At 47.2% G+C, this 21,521-nt stretch overlaps 2 protein-coding genes across 2 annotated transcripts in view; one reads left to right on the top strand and one right to left on the bottom strand.

Moving 5' to 3' along the window:
* LOC105364516 (uncharacterized) overlaps positions 1-1,130 on the top strand; it is a 2,106-nt gene extending 976 nt beyond the window's left edge. Inside the window, exons 5-9 of the mRNA XM_011502448.1 lie at positions 35-124; positions 211-375; positions 463-609; positions 685-777; positions 853-1,130. Of these exons, the coding sequence (XP_011500750.1) occupies positions 35-124; positions 211-375; positions 463-609; positions 685-777; positions 853-1,067 (710 nt within the window). The 3' untranslated portion in view covers positions 1,068-1,130. The remainder of the gene's footprint in view (positions 1-34; positions 125-210; positions 376-462; positions 610-684; positions 778-852) is intronic.
* Positions 1,131-5,835: 4,705 nt separating this feature from the next.
* The window catches only part of LOC105364620 (pro-neuregulin-3, membrane-bound isoform), a 34,989-nt gene continuing 19,303 nt past the window's right edge, over positions 5,836-21,521 (bottom strand). Inside the window, exons 2-8 of the mRNA XM_011502599.1 lie at positions 11,646-12,102; positions 11,251-11,486; positions 9,877-10,048; positions 8,509-8,570; positions 8,174-8,306; positions 6,812-6,920; positions 5,836-6,069 (exon numbers count right to left, since the gene is read on the bottom strand). Coding sequence (XP_011500901.1) covers positions 5,962-6,069; positions 6,812-6,920; positions 8,174-8,306; positions 8,509-8,570; positions 9,877-10,048; positions 11,251-11,486; positions 11,646-12,102 — 1,277 coding nt within the window. The 3' untranslated portion in view covers positions 5,836-5,961. The remainder of the gene's footprint in view (positions 6,070-6,811; positions 6,921-8,173; positions 8,307-8,508; positions 8,571-9,876; positions 10,049-11,250; positions 11,487-11,645; positions 12,103-21,521) is intronic.

The following is a 21,521-nucleotide window of genomic DNA, read 5'->3' as shown; positions in this document are numbered from 1 at the left end:
AGAGAAAAAGTACGGATTTTTTTTTGCGACGCTTTTTACTGCTTAAAGCTGGGAGCCGTTAATATTATTTATGTTGCCCTTATGTGTTGGCCCGAAGTACTTCCAAAATACGATCCTAACAATGGTAAACTTCTATAAAAACTTTATTGTGTAGTGTATAAGTCGCAGCTTATAACAAGGATTATTATTATTATTATAATTACTTTTCAGATGTTATAGTAAAAACTATAGTGCATATAATTATGTCCCTAAAAGTTACGAAACCCTTTCCTAAACTTTATTCTTTGAAGACGTTGCTCTTCAAATATTATAATTATCCGGATTCTGGATACACGCCTAGCCTTATAAAAGACGAGCTATTGAAAAATTTGAAAGGTAAAGAGGATGGATAGTTAATATCATCGATAAAAAACTAACTCTTACTTTATTCATTATATTAATATTACAATGTTTTTAAAATAGAAAATACACCTGGCGTTAATACCGCAATGCTTTTACTATGCAAAAGTATGGGACCTTCGTGGGCCATAGAAAATATTATTAAAGAATTAAAACAGATAATTGTAACTCAAAGTCATCCTTCGTTATACGAAGTTTTAACATTACTCGGTTAGATTTTGAAAATTATCAACCTGCCTATTTTAATGTTAACTATAAGCTCTTATTGTTATTATTATTTTATAGGTAATATACTGCGCCCCATTCGAATTGAGACAACTTACAGTGAAATTTATAATATTATTAATCAGCTTTGCGATGTCCTCGATAGCAATGCAGGCATGACCCATTTTTATTTTCTTTCTTTCTTTCTTTCTTTCTACAAACGTCGTAATCATAATTTTTACACCCTAGGACCAGATGATTTACAAGAGGGTGTCGTGTCTTGTCTAATAAGTATTAGTAAATTTAAATACAAACAGGTAGCTCGATCTGTGTTAAAGTGGCAGTTCAATAAAAGCATCCGCCCATCTACGAATGATAAATTAAAGTCATTTTTCCTATGTCAAGATACCAAATGGTGGTGGCAATTTGTACAAAGTAACTTTCCACGACCCCAACAAGACTAATTATGTTTTATACAATTATTATTACAAAGACTTGATAAATTTTTTAATGTACATATTATGATAGTGTATTGTAAATAAATAAGGTGAAGTAAAAAACAAAGATTTTTCATATTTCAATATTTATGCTATTAAACAGTTTGGGGGAAACAAGAGTACAGGTGTCTGTTTCTTCTCAATAATGATGATGATGACGATGATAATGATAATGATGGTGATGATGAGAATGTGATATAGTAATAATATAATATAATATAATAATAATAATAATAATAATAATAATAATAATATTCAACATATTTGTAAGCTTCCTTAGGCAGAGCACGCTAGAGTTAATACATACATGTACATATTTTTATCGCTTCGTGTATTAAATTTCTTCGTCACCTTCGCTGTTCTCTTCTTCATCATCCTTTCATATCTTTTCATTTTTTTCTCTTTTTTTTTTTTTTTTTTTTTTACAAAAATAATTAACAATTTTTTACTTTGGGGATTAATTAAATTTAACATGTTTCTCTTGATTCGTTTCTTATCTTCCTTCTATTCCATCTATTTCTTCGTTTATTTATTTTTCTCGTTTGCTCGTGTTAAGTCGTCAGTATGAAGCAACGTTGTTTCTTTGGTACATTAACAACGGACAGCGTACCGCGCGGGTGCGGACGGAATACCAATACCAACCATCCGCCGTCACAATGTGCACATGTCAAAATCTTTTCGACAAGAAAAATGTCAAATATTCTTTCATTAAATATATATACATGTATATATATATATGCCTAGTGCAATTTACGTATTTCGGCACATACCTATACGCGCGCATACATACATGCATACGCGCGTGTGCGAACAAGTATGTATATGCACATATACGTATTGCCATACGTATGCATATGTTTTTAGAAATTGCGAAAGCGAAATCGTCGACGAGGAGATAAATAAACGAAAAACGGACGATTACATTTGGATACAATGATTGTATAGGTGAGTCTTCTAACGATTTACGAACCAACAAAATAACCGATTGCCTGATTGTAGTTCGACAGCCGTTGTCTGTTACTGTTACTGTTACTGCTGCTGCTGCTGCTGCTGCTGTTACTGTTCTTGTTGTTGTTAGAATAGATTTTTAATGACAGACGAGTAAATAATAAAATTTTGCTATTTTTTTTTCTTTTTTCGTCGTGAGGATATTACTTTTGTCAATATGGCTATTCATGTTTTCCTTCGCAAATAATATTGTAAATGCGGTGCTGTCTGATGTATTAAAATGTCACCACTATTTGCATAAGTTGGTCAACAATACGTGTTCTCTGGATACTACAGTATTCTCTATAAATTTTTATTTATTTAGTATTTTAACGTTCTAACTTTAACGAGTTAAAGTACTTTCCTTGATAAACGTTATTATCGTGAAGCTGATGAAAGGTCTGGTATTTTTTATTTTCAATCTTAAAGATGAAGTTAGGGCGATAGAAAGCATTAGATTAGAAAAACAAAGGCCACCGCTGGCTCTACACATACATTCTCAACACATCATACATCAAGCTCTGGTGTTCTCTCTCATTCTCACTCTCAAGCCTGCAATACTCATAGACACAGGCACACTTGCACACAGCACTTGAAACTATCTACAAATTCAATTCATAAGCATACTGTTTAATTATCTACTTTTTTCCGCGTTAATTTCTTTTTAATCGATATTATAATTAAGGGGTTCGTGTACCATTATAACATATGCTCGACAAGTCTGTATTACCTGTATTATGCTTGGAATAAAAAAAAATTTTTAGATGATACTCATTCGCGAGAGTTATTTGGGCACGATTTACAAGAAATACATTTACACGAATCGACAATCTCTATATTCTCGCTTAACTATCCTTTCAAATCTTCCATCTCTCTCTCTCTCTCTCTCTCGCTCTCTCTCACACACACACACTCACTATTTTTCGTACTCTTTTAAATATTAATATCCAGCGAAAATATAAATTCCATAATAAGAAATTGAATACAATATTTTAAAGGCACTCAATCCCCTTTATTAAATGCGCTTCGTGTCTTCATTATTATCTTGTGTGGCTTTTTTCTACATTACAAGCGCGTCCTAGCCGAAGAAGAGGACATTGTTACCGTTACGAATAATAATATTAATAATTAATAATATATCTAATAATTATTGATCAATAATGACAGTATAATAAATTAGGAACCAAGTACAATACGAAATATGGTTGATATTTTGTTAAATTAAATTATAGTTATACTTAACTTCAGATAACTAACGACTATTTATAAATTGTACGGTACAATCTGGCTGATACTTTATTTTCTTTACACATTTTCGTACTTGCTTTCTCTCATATTTCTCCCTCTATCTCTCTCTCTCTCTCTCTCTCACTCTCTTTATTTATCTCTCATCTATCTCCCTCTGCTCCGTTAGGCTCATTTATTCAACAATACTGTCCCCTTTGTGTGTTATTTGAGTAATCAAGCTTGACTTTAATCAAGAATCCATCAAAAGGAATATAGTACGAAAGAATGGAAGAAAGTGATAGAGAGAGAGAGAGAGAGAGAGAGAGAGAGAGAGAAAGTAGACGAGAAACAAATCCAACGCACTGCTGCGTAGCAGAACGACTGGAAGAGCAACCGCATTGAATATTATCTACAAATATACAAAATTCTACGTGTAATAAAGTACTAGTTTATTTTCCGCTCTCTCGCTCTCTTTTCTTTTTATGCAATAATCTGTCGCCCGTTCGATGTGATTTCAACTCAACTCCTTGAGTTCCACTCATTCTCAACGAAGCTAGAACTATTTATTTATTTAGTGGCAGCCTTATGCGCTTGTCTGTGTACTTTTTGATATATATATTTATATTTATTTTTTGCTTCGTTAATATCTGAATCTGTTTTGTGTGCATATGTATGTGCGAGCTTTGTATGTGTGTGTGTGTGCGCGCGCGCGCGCGCGTGTGTTCATGTGCATGTGTATTTATGTGAATATGCGCTCATGTGCGCATTTGTTTTGCCGTAGATCTATTTGTGTAAATTGAAAATTTGTAGTTCTTTTTTTACTTTAGAATAATAATTTACTATGTACAAGTGAAAACTAAAGAGGCCTATCTCGTTGCTAGGAAATTCGCGTCTGATTCTATTAAATGTATTTTTTATATCTGTTTATATCTCTCTCTCTCTATCTATCTCTCTCTCTCTCTCTCTCTCTCTCAGACACACACACACACACACACACACACGTACTCACTCTTCCTCACCCACACACTATGTTTTTATATCTCTTTTTTTATCTCTCACTCGATTTCTCTCTCTCTCTCTCTCTCTCTCTCTCTCTCTCTATGTTTGTATATGCGCGCATATGTTACGTGTCTTGTTATACGCATGAAAGACTAGGCCCCGGTCTTTCAATAAAAATATAAAATTCTGTCGCGCACGTGACAGTTTAATCAATATATATATATATATATATACTATTCTCTCAAGTACAACAATTGTATCTCGGAATCAATCAAGTTCTTATTACAAATCAAATCTCATCTATTTTGTTTTTCATACACATGCACATAAATATATATATATTTTTTAATTATATAGCTATGTATGAACGTACGATTATACGCGTGAATGCATGTACGTACGCGTGTCATATGTATGCATATACATACACACATACACACACATATATGCATATGCACATACATACATACACACACCCTTATGCATATACATAGATAATTCTGGAAGAGTGAGAAATTAGCAAGTTTTATAATGACGGAACGATCAGTTAAATAACTGTGTAAGCTAGGTGAATGTTTTCTCTTAATCTCACAATTACTCTTCATTCGTTCTTCTTTAGCCTGACTTATTCTCTCTTACTCCCCTCCCTCCTCTCTCATTCATTCTCTGTTTGTCGTTCGTCCGTCCACTATCTTCCATTGCATTCGAGATTTTGTCGACTGAAACCGATAGTGAAAAAGTGGTGTCTCACTACTTGAGTGGGTAGGAAACTTTGTGCCACTCCTTGAACAGGAAAAATAGAGTGCGACAGAACGATTGTGACAGAGGGTCGGGGGGATGGGACGAAAGAAAGAGTAAAGAAGTTATGAACTCGATAGACAGACGGGCAAAGACGTTATTATTGTGTCCCATAGAGTCGAGAGAACTGGAATAGGGCAAACAATAAAATAAAAAAAAAAAAAAAAAAATTAAAATAAAAAAAAATTAAAATAAATAGATAACGAAGAAAGCAACGATATTAATTGATACATTCACTCTGTTTAGATGTATTTTTTCTATGTTTCGGCCGCTCTGCCTATCTGTCTTTCCCATTTTCGGCTTTACTCATTCGACGTACATCGGACAAGATCTTGCACGAGGATTTGGCCACGGGTAACCTTCTTAAGGATGCGCACAGCCCCGTTTTTGGCGTTATACAATCGTAAACAAGCACATAGAATGTAACGGAATGTCTCGCGCGCTCATTGTACCGAAATGGACCGTAATACGTGTCGTTTTCTATCGATCTTTTTGTTGCTGCTGCTGCTGCTGCTGCTGCGGCTATTGTCGTTGTTCTTGCTGCTGGTGCTGCTGGTGCTGCTGGTGCTGCTGGTGCTGCTGGTGCTGCTGATATCGACGTTCAAAACACGCGGCAGACGCGTACAATGCATTCATTGTTGAACTCTCGTTGTTAGCTCGTTATCAGCTTATTTTACTTAATTTTCATTTCTTTTATCGTGTCCATTTTCGCCTTTTTTTTATCGCCTCCGTTCCTTCAGAGGGATATACTTGTGTCGCAAGCGTGTTGGTGCATGTAGGCGCGCGTGGGCACGAGGCCGCGGGACGAAAGTAGGTGGGTGAGGAGACCATCATCGAGGTGCGAGCGCCTCTACTGACTCGGATGCTTGGTTTCGTTGATGCAAGTCATACGCGTCGACGACTCCGTCGAGTAGTTCCAGTTCGGCATCCTCGTCTGTTCTATCGACGGTGGCGTCGTCTGCAATTGTAAAGACGTTACTTCAGTTTGCTGCGAGTACAGATCAAGATGGAATGAGAGGAGCTAGAGAAGGGCAGGGGGAATCAGACCAGAAGACGTTTGTCCAGAGATTAGCATTATTAGAAAACCATTTCAACAACAAAGATGAAGATTCTTGTGTACTCCCCTTTTGGTCAGTTTTCTCAAAACGTTGCAAAATATTAAATCTCATAAGTTTAAGTATAAGGACCAGCTGTACATGGAGTGACTTAAAAGAGCTCGCGGCATGCAAACAATATTATTCTAACTACACACAGATATAATACGTTAAAACTCGTACAAATCCTTTTTTGAATGCACCCAACTCTAATCCGTAGTCCTGGGAGATTATCATTACGGAGATCGAGTACGCAAATACGACACCTAGAGATGGCCTTTGTGCGCGAAAATGCGATTCGCATTATTGAATTTCCGAGGACGAAAAGAAAATGTGTTTTCATTGAGTACACAAAAACGGAAAGAGAGAGACAGTGAGTGAGAGGGAGGGAGGGAGGGAGGGAGAGAGGGAGAGAGAGAGAGAGAGAGAGAGAGAGAGAGAGAGATACAGATTGACGCACCGGCAGTTTTCTTTCCAAGTTAAATGGGTTTCCGCTCGAGCGCCAGGAGCACTACGGCCAAAGTATGCAAAAGAAAAAAAAAAGGTAAAGAAATAGAGAGTGAGGGAGGGAGGGAGGGAGAGGGAGCTTCCCTGGAATCGACTTACCGAGCTATTTGAATTCTTCGCCATGAATATCATGAGGGAGCGACTGCGACTGCAGAATGGCCTGAGCTCGGGATCTCGTCCGGGTCCATCCACTGCGTCAACGCCGCTGCTGTGACAAAGGCGGCGTGAACAAGCGAGAGAAAAAAAAGGGAGAAAAAACGCGTACACTTTAAGAGACATGGCGCTGGAGGTTGCTCTTAGTGCGCGGAATAGCGCGAATCCGTGAGGATGTTACTTTAAGCGTTCGCATGATGAATAGACGTAACGAGGGACCATTCGTCGCGCTCGAGGTTTAACGGGCCCGTTGCTTCTTCTTATTCTCCTTCTTCTCCTCCTCGTTGGCCAGCGCCCCGGCCTCGGCCAACGGCAATTAAAGCTATTTCATCGACTTGCACGAATGTACCCTACGCGCTACAACCTCGGCAATGCCAATAACATTATTGTCGCGCGACTCGCGCGCTTAAGAATCCGAGATGACTTCGCTTGCCTATTCCTCCTCGCAGCTCGATCAACGAATTATTATCGAGTCTCGCAAAAACACGATTGCGCTGCGTCTCGCTTGTTTAAACATTGAATGAGCACATGAGCGAGGTCGAGCCTCCACGGGCCACCGATTATCCGATGATGGAACGAACGGCGGAGGACGCGTCATCCGCGTCAATTCCTTTTACATCCTCCGCCAATGTAACGATGAATAACGCCCGAAGAAGCGGCTGCTGAAGTGTAGCGCGACACTACCTTATAATCCAGCGAAAAGATCTTTACAGCCACGCTTGATTTTGATCTATTTCTCGAATTGAAGTAGTTTTATATTAATTGTAGAAGCAGTAGTTCCCCTCAGGGGGAGTTTCTTCCAAGTATATGTAATACGACAATTATCTCATCGGCTCAATTTGTCTCCGAAAAACTTTAGAGACGTTACTTTCAGCAGGCTCGCGACCTAAAAGGTCGTAGGAACGTCGAACTCGAATTTACGAGCATTATCTCGTTAACAAGACTCCCATGAATTTATGCGATTATGGCGTTTAATCGCGTAGCTGTTATATTGCCATGATCCATCGATCTCCGTCGTTAGGCATTAAACGCTATGCGGCGATTCGTCATTATCCAATGGGATCCGTTCGAAAAATCAATGCTTATCGTCATGCATATCAATAATTGTCGCAATACTCAATACGAAAGAGTTATGGCAGATAAAGAGTCAATCGATTCAATTAAATATTAAAAACAAAAAACAAAAAACAAAAAATAAAAAGAAAAAAGTAAAAAGAACAAAATCAACGGAATTCTCGGTAAGACTTATTCGTGCGGTTGTTTAGATTGGCGATAGTAACGAAAGCGTCGCAGGTCGTCGCAACTCACCTCGTGCGTAGCTCCTTCTGCTTTCGTTTACAGTGTATGTAAATGGAGATGAAGGTGATGACGGCGAGGAAAACCGCTATCGTGACGGCACCCGCAATGCTGGCAGTTTCGAGCATGACGCGTTGCCGAGACGCTACAAAAGCAAAGGTGTAATGCTAGATTATTTGGGGTAGCGAGTGGAACGGGGGGGGGAGCCCTCGATCAGACATGGATCATCCACTTGGCGATCTCGTTGGCGCCGAAGGCACGCGTCGATCGACGATGTGGGGGTAGCTTAACGTTAGCTGAGTAAGGGTCAGGGTCAGGATGGGCTGGGATGGGCGGTTGGTACTTACGTAGGTAAGAGCCGTCGAGGTCCTTGAATTCGCATCTCTGGCCGATGTAGCCGTTCGCGCAGCTGTGAACAAGAAGTTGGTGTTAGTTGGGTGTGGGCGATAGGCGAGATGAAGAGAGAATGGTGGTGCGATGGCCTGGTACGGGGGCGGAGAGAGGCGGCGAAAAGGGTAAGGATAGTGGCAAGGTGTAACGAAGAGGCGGTTTTTCCTTGTCAAGGTCGCGCCACGCTTCTCTCATCCGTCTCTCCCCCGCGAGCGACAGAGATGCAATGCAATGTAAAGAGAGACGGTGAAAGAAAGAAGGATTGCCTTTATCGCGGCATGAGAATGGCATCGAGCGATTATTCCCAGGAAGAGAGTAAGGACGCGATGGAGAAATAGAGAGGATATTTTTCATTTGTCATCAGTGCCCCCTCCCCTCTCGCTCTATCTTTCTTTCTCTCCTCTTGGGTAAGCGCTCGAGTCATTCATTCATCGACATTCTTCTTCTTCTTCTTCTTATCATCATCATCATTACCATCATCATCATCATCATCATCATCATCATCCTCGTCGTCGTCGTCGTCGTCGTCGTCGTCGTCGTCGTCGTCGTCGTCATTATTATTATTATTAATACGTACACACGTACGCACGCGTAGCGTAAACGTGTGCAGACGGTGTATAAGTACATGTATATATACGTGACCAGTGTGCTGGGAAAGCTGATTGAATTTGGAAATGGGTGAGGAATGCGAGAGAGGAAAAGTTGGCGTGATAAAAGTATAATGCACACGGAAGGAAAAACGTGTCTGGGCAAGTGAGTCGGGGATTAGCGGTAGCAGGGAGAATTAGAGGCGAGTACTGCGCTCGCTCGTGCGGACATTTGGCTTTCCGCCGAAGGAGCACAGTGACCTCCACCCCCACCTCGCCCGAGAGAGCGAGAGAGTTCGCTCGACAAAGCACGGCCAAAGGCAAACAGCGTGGGAAAAGAGGAGGAGAGCCCAGGAAACTCTCGTTCCAACTCCCCCGTCGTCGTTTCTTCCTCTTTCTCTCTCTCTCTCTCTCTCTCTCTCTCTCTCCCTTTTTGCTCCCGCTTGTTCGTGCGTCGCCATTTCTCCTCCACCTTCTCCTCCTCAAGCTCGCTCCTTTCCTCCACTTTGGGCAGTTGGCTTCCAGTGAAAGGGACCCGACTGCACCCGGTGGTGGGCACGGCTACTTTTTTTGTTTTTCTTTTATTATATACATACATACATACATATATATATACATATATATATATATATATATATATATATATATATATATATAATTTTTTTTTTAAGAGGGAGAGAGAGGGATATATATATATATATATAGTTAAAGATATCGTTGTCGTTTCGGTCAACTCACAGACAGTTGTAGAGCAGCGAGTCGACAATCTTGACGGTGAAGCACGTGGCCCCGTTGAGGCAGTACCACTCCGCGTAGTCCGGTGGGCACGTGTACATGTGGAATGTGATGTTGGGTCGCGGCGTCGGCGTCGGTGGCCTCGGCTTGGGCGTCGAGCGCGACGAGCACGCGTCTGCGTGGCCAACGACGTCCAGCGATGCCAACCAAAAGCAGGACAGGAAAACATTTCATTACGTATTTGCGTGTACTCTCATTTATACATTTATGCATATAGACGCCCGCGCGGGGTGAACGAAAAAAGAAAAATGAAGTAAGAGAGAGAGAGAGAGAGAGAGAAATTAACAAAAGAAACGGAGGAGAGAACGCCACTGGACGGCCACAGATGCCACGGGCACCCGGGCGCTGTCTTTTTTTTTTCCTTGTCCTTCCTTTCTTATCCGCCGCACCTGTCGCGGACTCGGCCATCCGTCCGATTAACCTTTTTTTCCTGCTCCTTTCACATCTCCTCTCCTCGTACTACTCACGACAAGTTTTTCTCCCTGAAGACGCGATCGAGCAGCTATACCGGACAAGGACTAATCGAACACTCGTAAATAATGCGCGCGGGAAGTTTAAATGCATCGCGTCGCGGAGTCTTGGTGGGTGTGGGTGCGAAACTCGCTGCTTTCACGTGAAATGGACGATGGAAGTAGCATTGCTGTGGACGCCCACTCAATAGCGATGATACTCGTCTCGTTTGGTGCGGGGCTCGCCTCCCCTCGCTAAAGGCCGACCATTTCGTAATAACGAGACACCGTAATAAAGGGCCAACGAGAGAAGGAGCTATAGATTAGGTAGATAGATAATGAGGAAAAGGCGAAGGGCGAAGGGCGAAGGGCGAAAGGCGAAAGGCGATGGGCGAAGGGAGAAGGTAGAAGGGAGAAGGGAAATGGAGGGCCATAAAGAAAGAAAGTAATAAATCGGGAATCCATTAATTCAGCCGATGTCGTAAATCGGTGGACAAGCGAATGGATTAACGGCCGAGCGGAACTGCTGGCGCAGTCCGTCCTCCTTCAATGGGCGACCGCGACGAAGGGCTCGGAATCGTAGGGGAACGTTGCGATCGCAACACATGGTCCGGGGGCCGCATGCGGGCCGAAATCTCGACGCGGACACGATAGTCATCTCTTGATCGGCTGCGTCGGCTCTCGTCCGTGGCGTCTAGGCGGAAATGCCCCGAGTCCCGTGGACAGAGGCGCCGGTAAGCCGAGACTCTTCTTCCCCCGGACGCGCTAAAAATACGAGGACGCAAGGGCGGAGGGTCGCGGGTTGGCCGAGAGCGTCCCGTGGATGCATAAATCAGGGGCGCGAGCTTTGCCTCCTCGTGACACTGACCTGCCATGCCGACGAGGCCGTAGTATAGTATGAGCAGGGTGGCCAGGTAAGGTGGTACGAGTGTGCCGAGTCGGCGGCTGCGTTCAGGCGGCCTTCTACTCAGGATGTCCTTATCCCCAGGCGGAGTTGATGACGCGTTTGTCGACGACGTCGTCCCGTACGGTGGCCTCCTACAGCGTACATTGTCGGCCGCGGTTATCGCTTTCCTCCTTGTCGTCGCTTTCCTCCTCGTCGTCCTCGTCGTCGTCGTCGTCGTCGTCGTCGTCGTCGTCGTTGTCCCTGTCCTCGTTCTCGTCCTCGTCATCGTTGTCGTCGTTGTTGTCGCTGTAGCTGTAGCTGTAGCTGTCGCTGTTGCCGTCGCCGTGGCCATCGTCGTCGTTGCCGTCGTCATCGGCGCCGTCGTCGCTGTCGTCGCTGTCGTCGCTGTCCGTGTCGTCGCCGCCCTCGCCGTCGTTGATGTCCTAGTGGTGCTGGTCCTCCCATTGATATTGTTGTTGTTGTTGATGTTGTTGATGTTGTTGATGTTGCTGCTGTTGCTGTTGTTGTTGCACGTGCTCGTCGCCGTTCTATGAGGTAGTGATGCTTTAGCTACCGTTTCCACGTCGTCCTCGTCGACGAGGCCGAGGAAGCTGCAAGAGCAGCAGCGGCAGCGGCATCGGAAGCAGTACGGCCGATCGTCGTCCTGCTCCGTGGACGTCTGCTGCTGCCGCTGATTAGGATCCATGACTGCTGCTGCTGCTGCTGCTGCCGCTGTTGCTGCTGCCGCGGCTACACGCTGGCCGGCTGCGGCAGTAGCACCTGGCCCGGAGGAGTCCAGGCAGCTCCTAAAGCGACGCACGTGCCGCCGCCTCCCTGTAACCAAACACCGAGCGCACGCGCCTCCTTTAGATATGCCTGACTGTGTTTCACGCACGTGTATGCGTGCGCATACAAGCGCGGTCTCTCTCGCATATAAATATGTATTACATATGTATTATTTACGTGTCGTATGTGTGTATTTAAAAAGTAAGAAATTCAGAGGGAAATTTGATGATAGAGGGGGGGGGGGGGGGTAGAGAGTGCGGGGCAGGGGGAAGGGATGGGTAGATGAAGTGTGAGTAATACAAATGCACGTAAGGAGTTGGGTGAAGAACGAGACAAGCGGTATGATGAGACTGTATAAGATAGATAGATAGATCGAGAGAGAGAGAGAGAGAGAGAGAGAGAATAGAGTAGAGTGGAGTGGGTTTGGGGGGAAGGATCCTGCCTGTCTCGAATTGCGGCTGCTGCTGCTGCTGCTGCTGCTGCTGCTGTTGTTGGCAGGTGGGAAGTGTGCACACGCCTGCCACGCTTATGCTACTTCTTCGCTACTAGACGCAGAGGATGATTCTGAGCGAGCGCCGCTCTTCTCGCGCTTATCTTGGTTGCGGTTGAGACGGAGGAGAGAATGAGGAGGATGAGAGGAAAGAGGAGCAGATGGAGAAGGAGGAGGGAGAATGTAGGAGAAGGAGAGGGGGGGGGAGGTGGAGGAGGAGGATAAAGAGATTGTACTAAAGAGCGACGTGACGCAAGTCGGCGGACTATTGACAAGAGCGATTTCCATTAATTTTCAGTGGCAATGGGCCCAATCTATGGCAATTGGATGTGATGAAGGCTTGGCGCCGGGGCTGACTCAGGTGCAGACGTCCACGCTGATTGTGCCCGATATTCAGACTGAGAGCGAGAGAATTAGGGGGCGGAATTACCACGGCCTACATATTATTCGGAGAATGGCGTAAGGGAGGTAACGTTAAATAGTAATGTAACATCCGGTAATGTGCCGCAACACTCTACAGTTTTTCAGTCGACTTGGAAAACTCGTTAGCCCCGGTCCGCCGCTGCCTTTTCCATCTCGTCCTCAGGCCGAGCCCCTTCCTGCTGTCAAAGCCTCATGGCCCCGCGCACAACAGTGAAAATAAAGTGGCGAGTCTCGGTCTCTCGCGAGCCGGGTCTCGGCCTCTCCTCCCTAACTTTTATCATGGGAGGGCCGCAATTGACCATTTCCCGCTTAAGGTTCGCTCGCGGCGCCCGAGGCAAACTAGGCTCTCTATTTCTCTCACACACACACACACACACACACACACTCTCTCTCTCTCTCTCTCTCTCTGTCTGTCTGTCTCTACGCCCAATGACGAGGCGGCCTCCTCTAGCTCCCTCTCTCCCGCTGTAAAACATCTTCCCCGGAGCCGCGTCATCGCGGGGAGTTGGCGCAGCTGCCGCGGCCCCCGTCTCTAAACACGGAAATTCCAGCGTGGCCTCGGCGGCGCTGTTCCGCATTTCTAACGCTCGCCCAGCTGAAGGGTCCCCGAAAAAGAAGGAAGGCCCGCGCGCCGGATGCAGCCTGCCCCTGTCGTCGCGCGAGCACGGCCGTTTTGATATATGCCCGCCGCGTGGATACGTGTGCCCATGGCGGGGGCGGGCGAATCGGTGGAGGGGAGAGGGTGATGCAAAGGGCTGTACGCGTCGGCGTCGGCGTCGCGCGCTGGGGAAGCCCAGGTAATGGACGGGCCCGCCAGCTGCAGCTCTTTCGGCTCGCGCCTGTGTGCCACGCGTCCTCCTCCTTCTCCTCCTCCTCCTGCTCCTCCTCCTTCCATCCCTTTTTCATCTCCCTCTCTCTCTCTCTCTCTCTCTCTCTCTCTCTCTCTCTCTCGCTCATCGCTCTTTCCTGCAGCGATCGTCAGGACGCCTACGCAAGCCCGTGCCCGAGGGCTGACGAGCGGATCGGGAAAAATGCTCGAGCTCCTATAACGGCTGCTTACGTGACGCGCATCCTTTAACGCTTGACTCCCGATCTTCGGCGTAACACGACATCGTTACCACTTCTTGAGATCCCTACCCATTCGGTCCCGTTTCTCCGATCCCGATAATGCGCCCATTCCAATTCCGCGACCGTTTACCCCGACATTCGTCTATCCTAATTTCAGCGCCGATCTATTATTCAAGCGACAGCGTCGTCCAATGTAAACTCGAATTTCCCCTTTTCGTTTTACCAGGTATTTATTAGTTTTTAAAGTACGATGTCTTAGCCAAATGCGCAGGCTTCGAAGGTGGGGTTGGATTCGGGGTTGGGATCTGGAGATACGGAGAGAGTGAGAGAAAGAGAGAGAGTGTGAGAGAGAGAAAGATGGGATGGGATGGTAGGGGCGAGATGGGGGGGGGGGACTAAGAGGATGGAATCAATTACTCTTACGGCATGGCTATTCGACTGGACATTTTAATCATGTTTTTTCCAGCCTATAATTTAAGGCATTTATCGGATGAATTTCTTCACACAGATTGAATTACACGCGCTGTTCCAAGAAGTCACGTAAAACAGTTAAAACCCGATGCCCGTAAAATTGCAACCCCCCTCCCTTTCCCGCGCCACCCTCCGTCACCCGGCCCCGTCCCCACCCCCGATGAGAATCGCTTCTTTTTTAATGTGAAAGGTGAGACGAGTCCCGCTAAGGGTTGGTAACGTTTCGTTTCATCTGCACTTGTCACGAGGTACCGAGTGCACACAAGTAATTTACACAAATTGATCGCGTGCTCGACGAACAAAAAAAAAACGGAGAAAAAAAAATGAAGTAAATAAAAAAAGACAAGGAAAAAAAACAATAGTACATAAAACATTGTGTGTTTAATCTCAAAAATAAATTAATTCGGGCCAAACTCCTCATCGACAGTGAGAGAAATGCGTTTGCTCAACTCCCTTATCACCTGACAACAAATTAATTCTATTAATATCAGGCAACTTTTCACTACGAGTTTTACACACGGCTTCGATATTCCTAGAAATCAAGAGTAACGATCCGTTTATTCATCCTTGTATCGGTGTTTGCAGCTTAATTATGCTTCTAGTTATAAAGAGCCTTCAATTCGAGAAAATAAATAGTCAGGGTTATATAGTAAATCATGACTAAGTACATCCGAACGCCAGGCCTTACTTTTAACAAGAGCGACCTACATATTACATTTTAATAATTAAGAAATGCAATTTAGCATTACGGCATAAGAGCATCAATTTACTTATAATAAAGAAATTGTTTTCTCGTCGCATGTGCTCGCGGTCGGTCTGTGTCTGTCTGTCTGTCTGTCTCTCTCTCTCTCTCTCTCTCTCTCTGTGTGTGTGTGTGTGTGTGTGGAGTGGAATGGAGTGGGGCTCTGACTATCGTCGTACCGTCAATTATCGTCACGTCGTTACCGATTTAATAGGCCATTCGAGCGCAACAATGATACAACGAGACGCTCCATAGTCCAAATGCTAATCGACCAGTGGCGGAGCGACGTCGGGAGGAGCGCGGTTATCTGGTTATCGCGATCGTCTCCAACGAGACTCGCCATCCCGACGCTCAAAGCTCAATGTATTCTAAAGCTTCTGCGTGCGAATCCGCCCCGACGTCCTGTCGCCATCTCGCCGCGCCCGACTGGAAATTGACTAGAGGGAGCTCGATATCGCAAACGTACGTCGATTTCCAGCCAAGAGGGCACTAAACTCCACGCGTCTGGAAGAGGCTAAGGGGATGACGGTGCTTGTGGGCACGAGGCCCCTTTGTTTTCCTCGTTACTAGCCGAGGTCCTTGCGAGGGGCGCGTGCGTCCCGTCCCGCCTCGTGCCTTACAATCGCGGGTGCGCGCGTGCCGCGACCGAAAGGAAAAAAACGTGTCCGGCTCGCGCGCAGATGATCGATTAGAGAATCGGGGTGGATAGAGCATTGTCGTGCGGTCTAGCGGTCGGCAAGTGATCTCGGCCCTGGTATTTCAATAGAAAATATCCCGGAGGAGGGAGGTAGGCGTGCGGACGGATGGATGGATGAGCAGGCAGGCAGAGGCATGCAGGCAGACATGGCAGTCAGGCAGGCAAACAGACAGGCAGTCAGGCAGACAGTCAGGCCAGTCAGGCAGTCAAGCAGACAAGGCAGACAAAAACGCACGCACGCACGCACGCACGCACGCACGCACGCACGCACGCATTTAGGTGTGGGCGTGCGCTGCATTGAGGGGAGGAGGGAGCTCGAGAGGGCGGGAGAGGGCGGGAGAGGGCATACGCTAGTCGGGACGCGCAAAACCGAAAAACGGGATCACACATGTCGCGCGCGCGCTTTCATGGCCGCGCAGCTGCGCGCCCAGGAGTGCACTAGAAGCGCCATTATACCTGTTTCTCGCGGCCGAGGCCGCCCAAGGAGCCGCCGTTCCTGGCAGCCGGAGGAGGGCTTCGCGCCGAGCAGCTGCGCTCCTCCGTTCCCCCGTGCCCGGTTCTCGATGATTCCTCTCCGCGGACGGACCGAGGACGTCTCGACCGAGTAAACGTCGGGATCGAGTCGCGGTGCGAGTGCTGGATATCTAATCGTCACGGGCAACCAGACAAAATCGCGTCCGATAACGCGCCAAACCACCACCTGTCGCCGTTCTTCGCCTCTTCGCGTCGTCGTCTCCCACTTCCGTCTCCACCCCCCGCCCAAAACCCCCACCCACTCTCGCCTGGTATCCTACCTCCGTCCCTCTCGCGCGCCTCTTGTTCCGGACAATAATAGGCAGGAATTTTTCGGCTTTTGAATCGCGAGCCTCGTCGTTGCACCGGTAATCGTCAACGTCGTTGTAGCTGCCAAACGAATTCCTCGAGCCATTCAGCCGGATGTTCGAAAGGAAGTTTTAAAAGATATGCGCCGCAGACAGATTAAGCCAACGGGGTTAGCCGCTCGTTGTCGTGATCGCCGAGATGGATAATCCCGGCTGCTGCCCCCGCATCGCCCCCTCCCCCTCCCCGCCAAACCTCCTCATCATTCTCCTCATCCACTCACTCTTCTCTCTGCTGCTGTCCCCGCGTCGCGCACAATGATGCGATTAAAAGTGCGTCGAAGCATCGTCCATTTACGTGTGCTTGTGTTGTGTGTAATGCGGCCGCGTTGCTGACCCTTTTTATGTCAGTGCGAGCCGAGGACTCGGCTCATCAATGCCGCTGCCCTCGTATTTTGTCATTTCCCGTCTTTTAGTCGACGATTCGGCGACGAGGCGATGGCAAAGCCGTGTACCGCGACAGTTTTTGGGACCCCCAATACCGCATTGATATCGGCGGCTAAGTGCTGACCAGTGACCCCGTGCCAATGAAAGCGATGCTCGTCCTCGCGGACCACCCGCTTCCATCCGGCGAGGCACCTCCTAGTAGCTCCAGCCTAATAACTACGTCGATGAAATTCGTGCGTCGGTTGCCGAGGGGTCGCAGGCCCTTTTCAATCGAAATTATTTCCTCATTGGCCGAGCGCCGGGCCGATTCACCGCAACAATGACGCTGCTCGGGAGGAAAATCCCTTTGTGACAAATAATGAATCATTTGGTTGGCTCGTGATCGAGCCTCGGGATTTCACGACGCAAGCCACACTCGCCGTTTCGAGAGTCGGAAGCCTCCGGGTTTTTAGCACTTAATGTAAAACATCAGCCTGGCCCAATGATGTTTAACACGAGTTGAAATGTCTGTAATAGCGAGAGTTTGACGCTCCTCCACTTCCGTACGCTCCAACTAATGTCGAAATGTCGAGGAGGCTGTTAATGGTTTCCAGTAAAATCTGGAGCTAATCTTTCTCGCGCCCGATCTAGCACGACGCGCTATACTTAGTGAGCGGAATCAAACTGACCCGATCTCGTAAAGACGTATACCATAAAAACAATATTATAAATTATAGTTAGCAGCAGAATTATAAATTCAAGCTAGTTTATAGGGATGCTGAATATTTGTTTGGAGCCCACGGGCTTGGCCTATATCCCTGCTTCCTCCAATGGGAATTTGATGAACATTAAAGGGCTCGGGGGTAGGTGGATCGGGTAGAGAGTAGAAAAATAGCAGTTTGGTATTTTTTCGCGATTAAGTCATTGATGGGTGGGTAAAAAGAGGATAGAATTGAGGGGATGAAAGAAAATATGAATACGTGAAAAGGGGTAGTCGGAGATGAAGGTAAGAACCCCTGATTTGAATACGATAAGTGCGAGTGATTTGGAAATTAGTTTCTTCATTATCATCTACTTACAGCGAGAACAACAAAACTATTACAAAGTCTTATTCAATTCTGAATAGACTATAGTTGCGACTGCAGCTCACGATGCGAGTGCACTTACAATCACTTGCACTAAGGCATTACGGGAGTAAAAATCAAGTGGCTCGTAATTTCCTAATTTATGTAAGCCCGACGTTCGTAAATGTGGCAGCCGCCGTCGCCACCGCCTCCACCGAATGGGCGAAAGAGGCCAGGCGTTGAATAAAAAAATGTTTAAAATCACCGTCTCTCCTAATTTCGAATCTAGTTTGAAAATCCAACATGACGGCCTATTATTATTATTTATAGCTATGGCATTAGCTCGAAAGCTCACCAACTCGAGCCCCAACGAACGTGCCCGTAAAGATACATTATACACGTTGACGTTGCATTTAGCCGCGCTCGTGCACAACCTTTGCAATCGCGAGCACCCGAGTCATTTTGAAATCCCGAGTCGTGAGTCACGGAGAGCCGGTAAGTAGGGATTGCGCAAGTCCCTCGTACACGCAGCGCCGGACGTGTCCAAACGAAGGTAAAGACATTTTTGGAGCGCTCGCCCTTTCTTTCCCTCTTCTCGCATCCCCGTCGTCCCTCGTTGACGCGACGTCGCTATCGATCCCTGCCCCTCGCGGAACAATGCATCGCCGACAACTTCTCTTAAGGACACATAATACGACTGGGAGTCGCTGGCTAACGCTGGCTTTATTACTTACGTAAGATAATCAATACGCGCACCGGGGCGTACGCGGCGCTAAACAATTTTTCATTTCACCGCCGAATTAACGGGCGGGCGCATAAGAGAGTCGATGAATTTTTCGGGTACCCCGGTGAGGACACACGCGGACTCGGCCCATATAACCTCCCCCGTCAACGGCCAACCGGGAGCAAAGCAACAAGCCGTCCCTTCGAGATTGGTGACAACGGGACACGGGGCTCGGGTTGCCACCATCCCCGGTGCAACTACGAATGCGCCTGTAAAAAGAGCCTGGCGGAAGTGCCGGAATTGTGTGCTCGGGTACCATCGGACCGAAGGCGATTATTTCGAGCCGCGGTGATGGAGCCTCGGGCATACAAAATTCGCGCAACCCCGATGGGCCCCTCTCGGTTACCGGCACGCGCGCGAGCCGGAGGATAATAGGGCCGGAGACTCGCGCATAAAAGCCCCTTGTCGCGTGTACGTGGCGATGCCGCCGTCGCCAACAGTCGCGCTTCCACGAATCGACGGCTTCGCGAAGCGCCGACAAGAAATTAGATGGTTGGCCGGGCGCGTGGCATCTGTCCCGTTCGGATCTAGCGAGACAGGGTCCTCGTCGCGGGTCCGAGTTAACCGCAAGGGCGAGCCCTGACGACAATGACGGAGGTGGAGATGTTGGAGCTGCGGCAGCGGCAGCGGCACCGTCGGGATGATCGGATAATTAGTCGAACGGGCGCGTAGGTAAGCGTCGTTGTTGCCATCGGGGGTGCCCCCCGAGTCCAACGAACTCGAGCTCGAAAGCCGATATATAATCGGTCCGGGGGCCATCTGGGCGCATGTGGCGCGTGCTCGATGATACGCGACGCACACGGCGGCCACGCGATACCCTCGCGCCACTTCGGCACGAAGACTTGTCCGCTTCCTCATCCACTCTAATCAAGCGTATAATGTTATATAGGAAGCACTAGAGGCGAGAGGCCGAATTACTAATACCGCTCGGGTAACCGGGCCGCCTCCGCCTCTTCATCGTCTCCGCGAGAGCATTTTGCAGCGATAATTAGTTCCGGGCGCGCGTCATCCGTATCTGCCTGCAACTAGAGACGGGGCCATGCGTATTTTTTAATGTCGAGCGCCGGCGACGACGGTGGCGATCCGTTTTCGACAACTCCATGTCGACTCCAGCACGGGCGCTTCTGCTCCTGCCCGAGCGAGGTTCCCGTCGCTCGGCCAGATGGCGCAGAGGAAAATTTTCGTCCCCGTCTTTGTGCGACGGAAGCACTCCGATCCTATTAACCGAGTGCAGTTTTATAGCTTTTGCCGAATTGCTTTTATTCGAGGGGTGATAAGGGAAGCTGCTGCGGGCGAGGAGGAATCGCTGACGCGAGGCTCGCCAATATCGCTTGGATTTGTGTGTTTGCGGATGACGACTCGTCGATACGAGATTGCCATCCCAATATCTCGATAATCCATTACACGTACGCACGCACGCACGCACGCACGCACGCGCACACTATATGTATATATCTAGCTTTTTGCGATAAATTGAAGATTATACAATCGATAAATATGTAATGCTGCATTGGAGTGGTAGCGCACGGGGAGCAAAAGATGTAGTTAGGACTCCCGGTGGGACGCGCGTTACGCAAGTCCGAAAGAAATTGCTCGACTGAGTCGTGCACGTACTACTCGCGCTCGTATGAATAGATTCGTGAATCCAATTAGAATCGATTCCAATGCGTCGTATTAAAGTGGGCGTAAAAGGAAAAGGAAGACGAATAAGCTGATGATGATGATGATGATGATGATGATGATGGCGATGACGACGACGACGATGATGATCAAATAGAAGTAAAAGTAAAAGGAGTAGAAGATGAAGAGGAAGAAGAGGAAGAAGACGATGAAGAAAAGAGGTCTCGAGCAGTAGCGTCGAATGAAAAGGAAATTTCTCAAGATGAACGATAAGCCGAATCGTCATGCAAGAATACGGGCAGGGCAGGGCAGGGTAGGGCTGAGATTCTTTGTATAATCCTCTCGCCTAATTTCCCCGAAAATCCGCTATGAATCGAAGACAAAGCAAATTTCGTATGCCTGTAACCCGGACAAATTGCAATAATACGCGCACTCGGCTTCAATTTGACGTGTAGGCTGTGTGGCTCGGGACCCGGTTGGATGGCTGAAAAGTTAGGCCTTTTGAAAGGAGCTAATCACCGTAGATTCTCGTCGAGGCTGCGCATTCAGGAGCACGTCTAGAAGCGCAGGGGGCGAGCGAGCGAGATGAAGAGAGAAGAAGGGAAAAAACCATACGCCTCGTAGGATTATTCCGTTCGATTTGGTCGGAAGAGACAGGGCTGGAGTAGGAGAAAGCGAGAGTGAAAAAAGAAAGGGCCGGGGGTGCGTATGTAGGAAAACGGTCCCTTTGACGCTGGCCCCGCAACCTCCGCCGTTTTCTCAGCAGCGCCAAGGCCAGTATATAACGTGCAATGTGCGCGCGCGGGATAGAGACAGAGAGACAGAGAGACAGAGATAGATAGAGAGAGAGAGAGAGAGAGAGAG

Source organism: Ceratosolen solmsi, unplaced genomic scaffold, assembly GCF_000503995.2.
Source record: "Ceratosolen solmsi marchali unplaced genomic scaffold, CerSol_1.0 scaffold39, whole genome shotgun sequence".
Lineage (NCBI taxonomy): Eukaryota > Metazoa > Arthropoda > Insecta > Hymenoptera > Agaonidae > Ceratosolen > Ceratosolen solmsi.
Note: the sequence above shows the minus strand (reverse complement) of the source record. Positions and strands in the feature narration are given on the sequence as shown.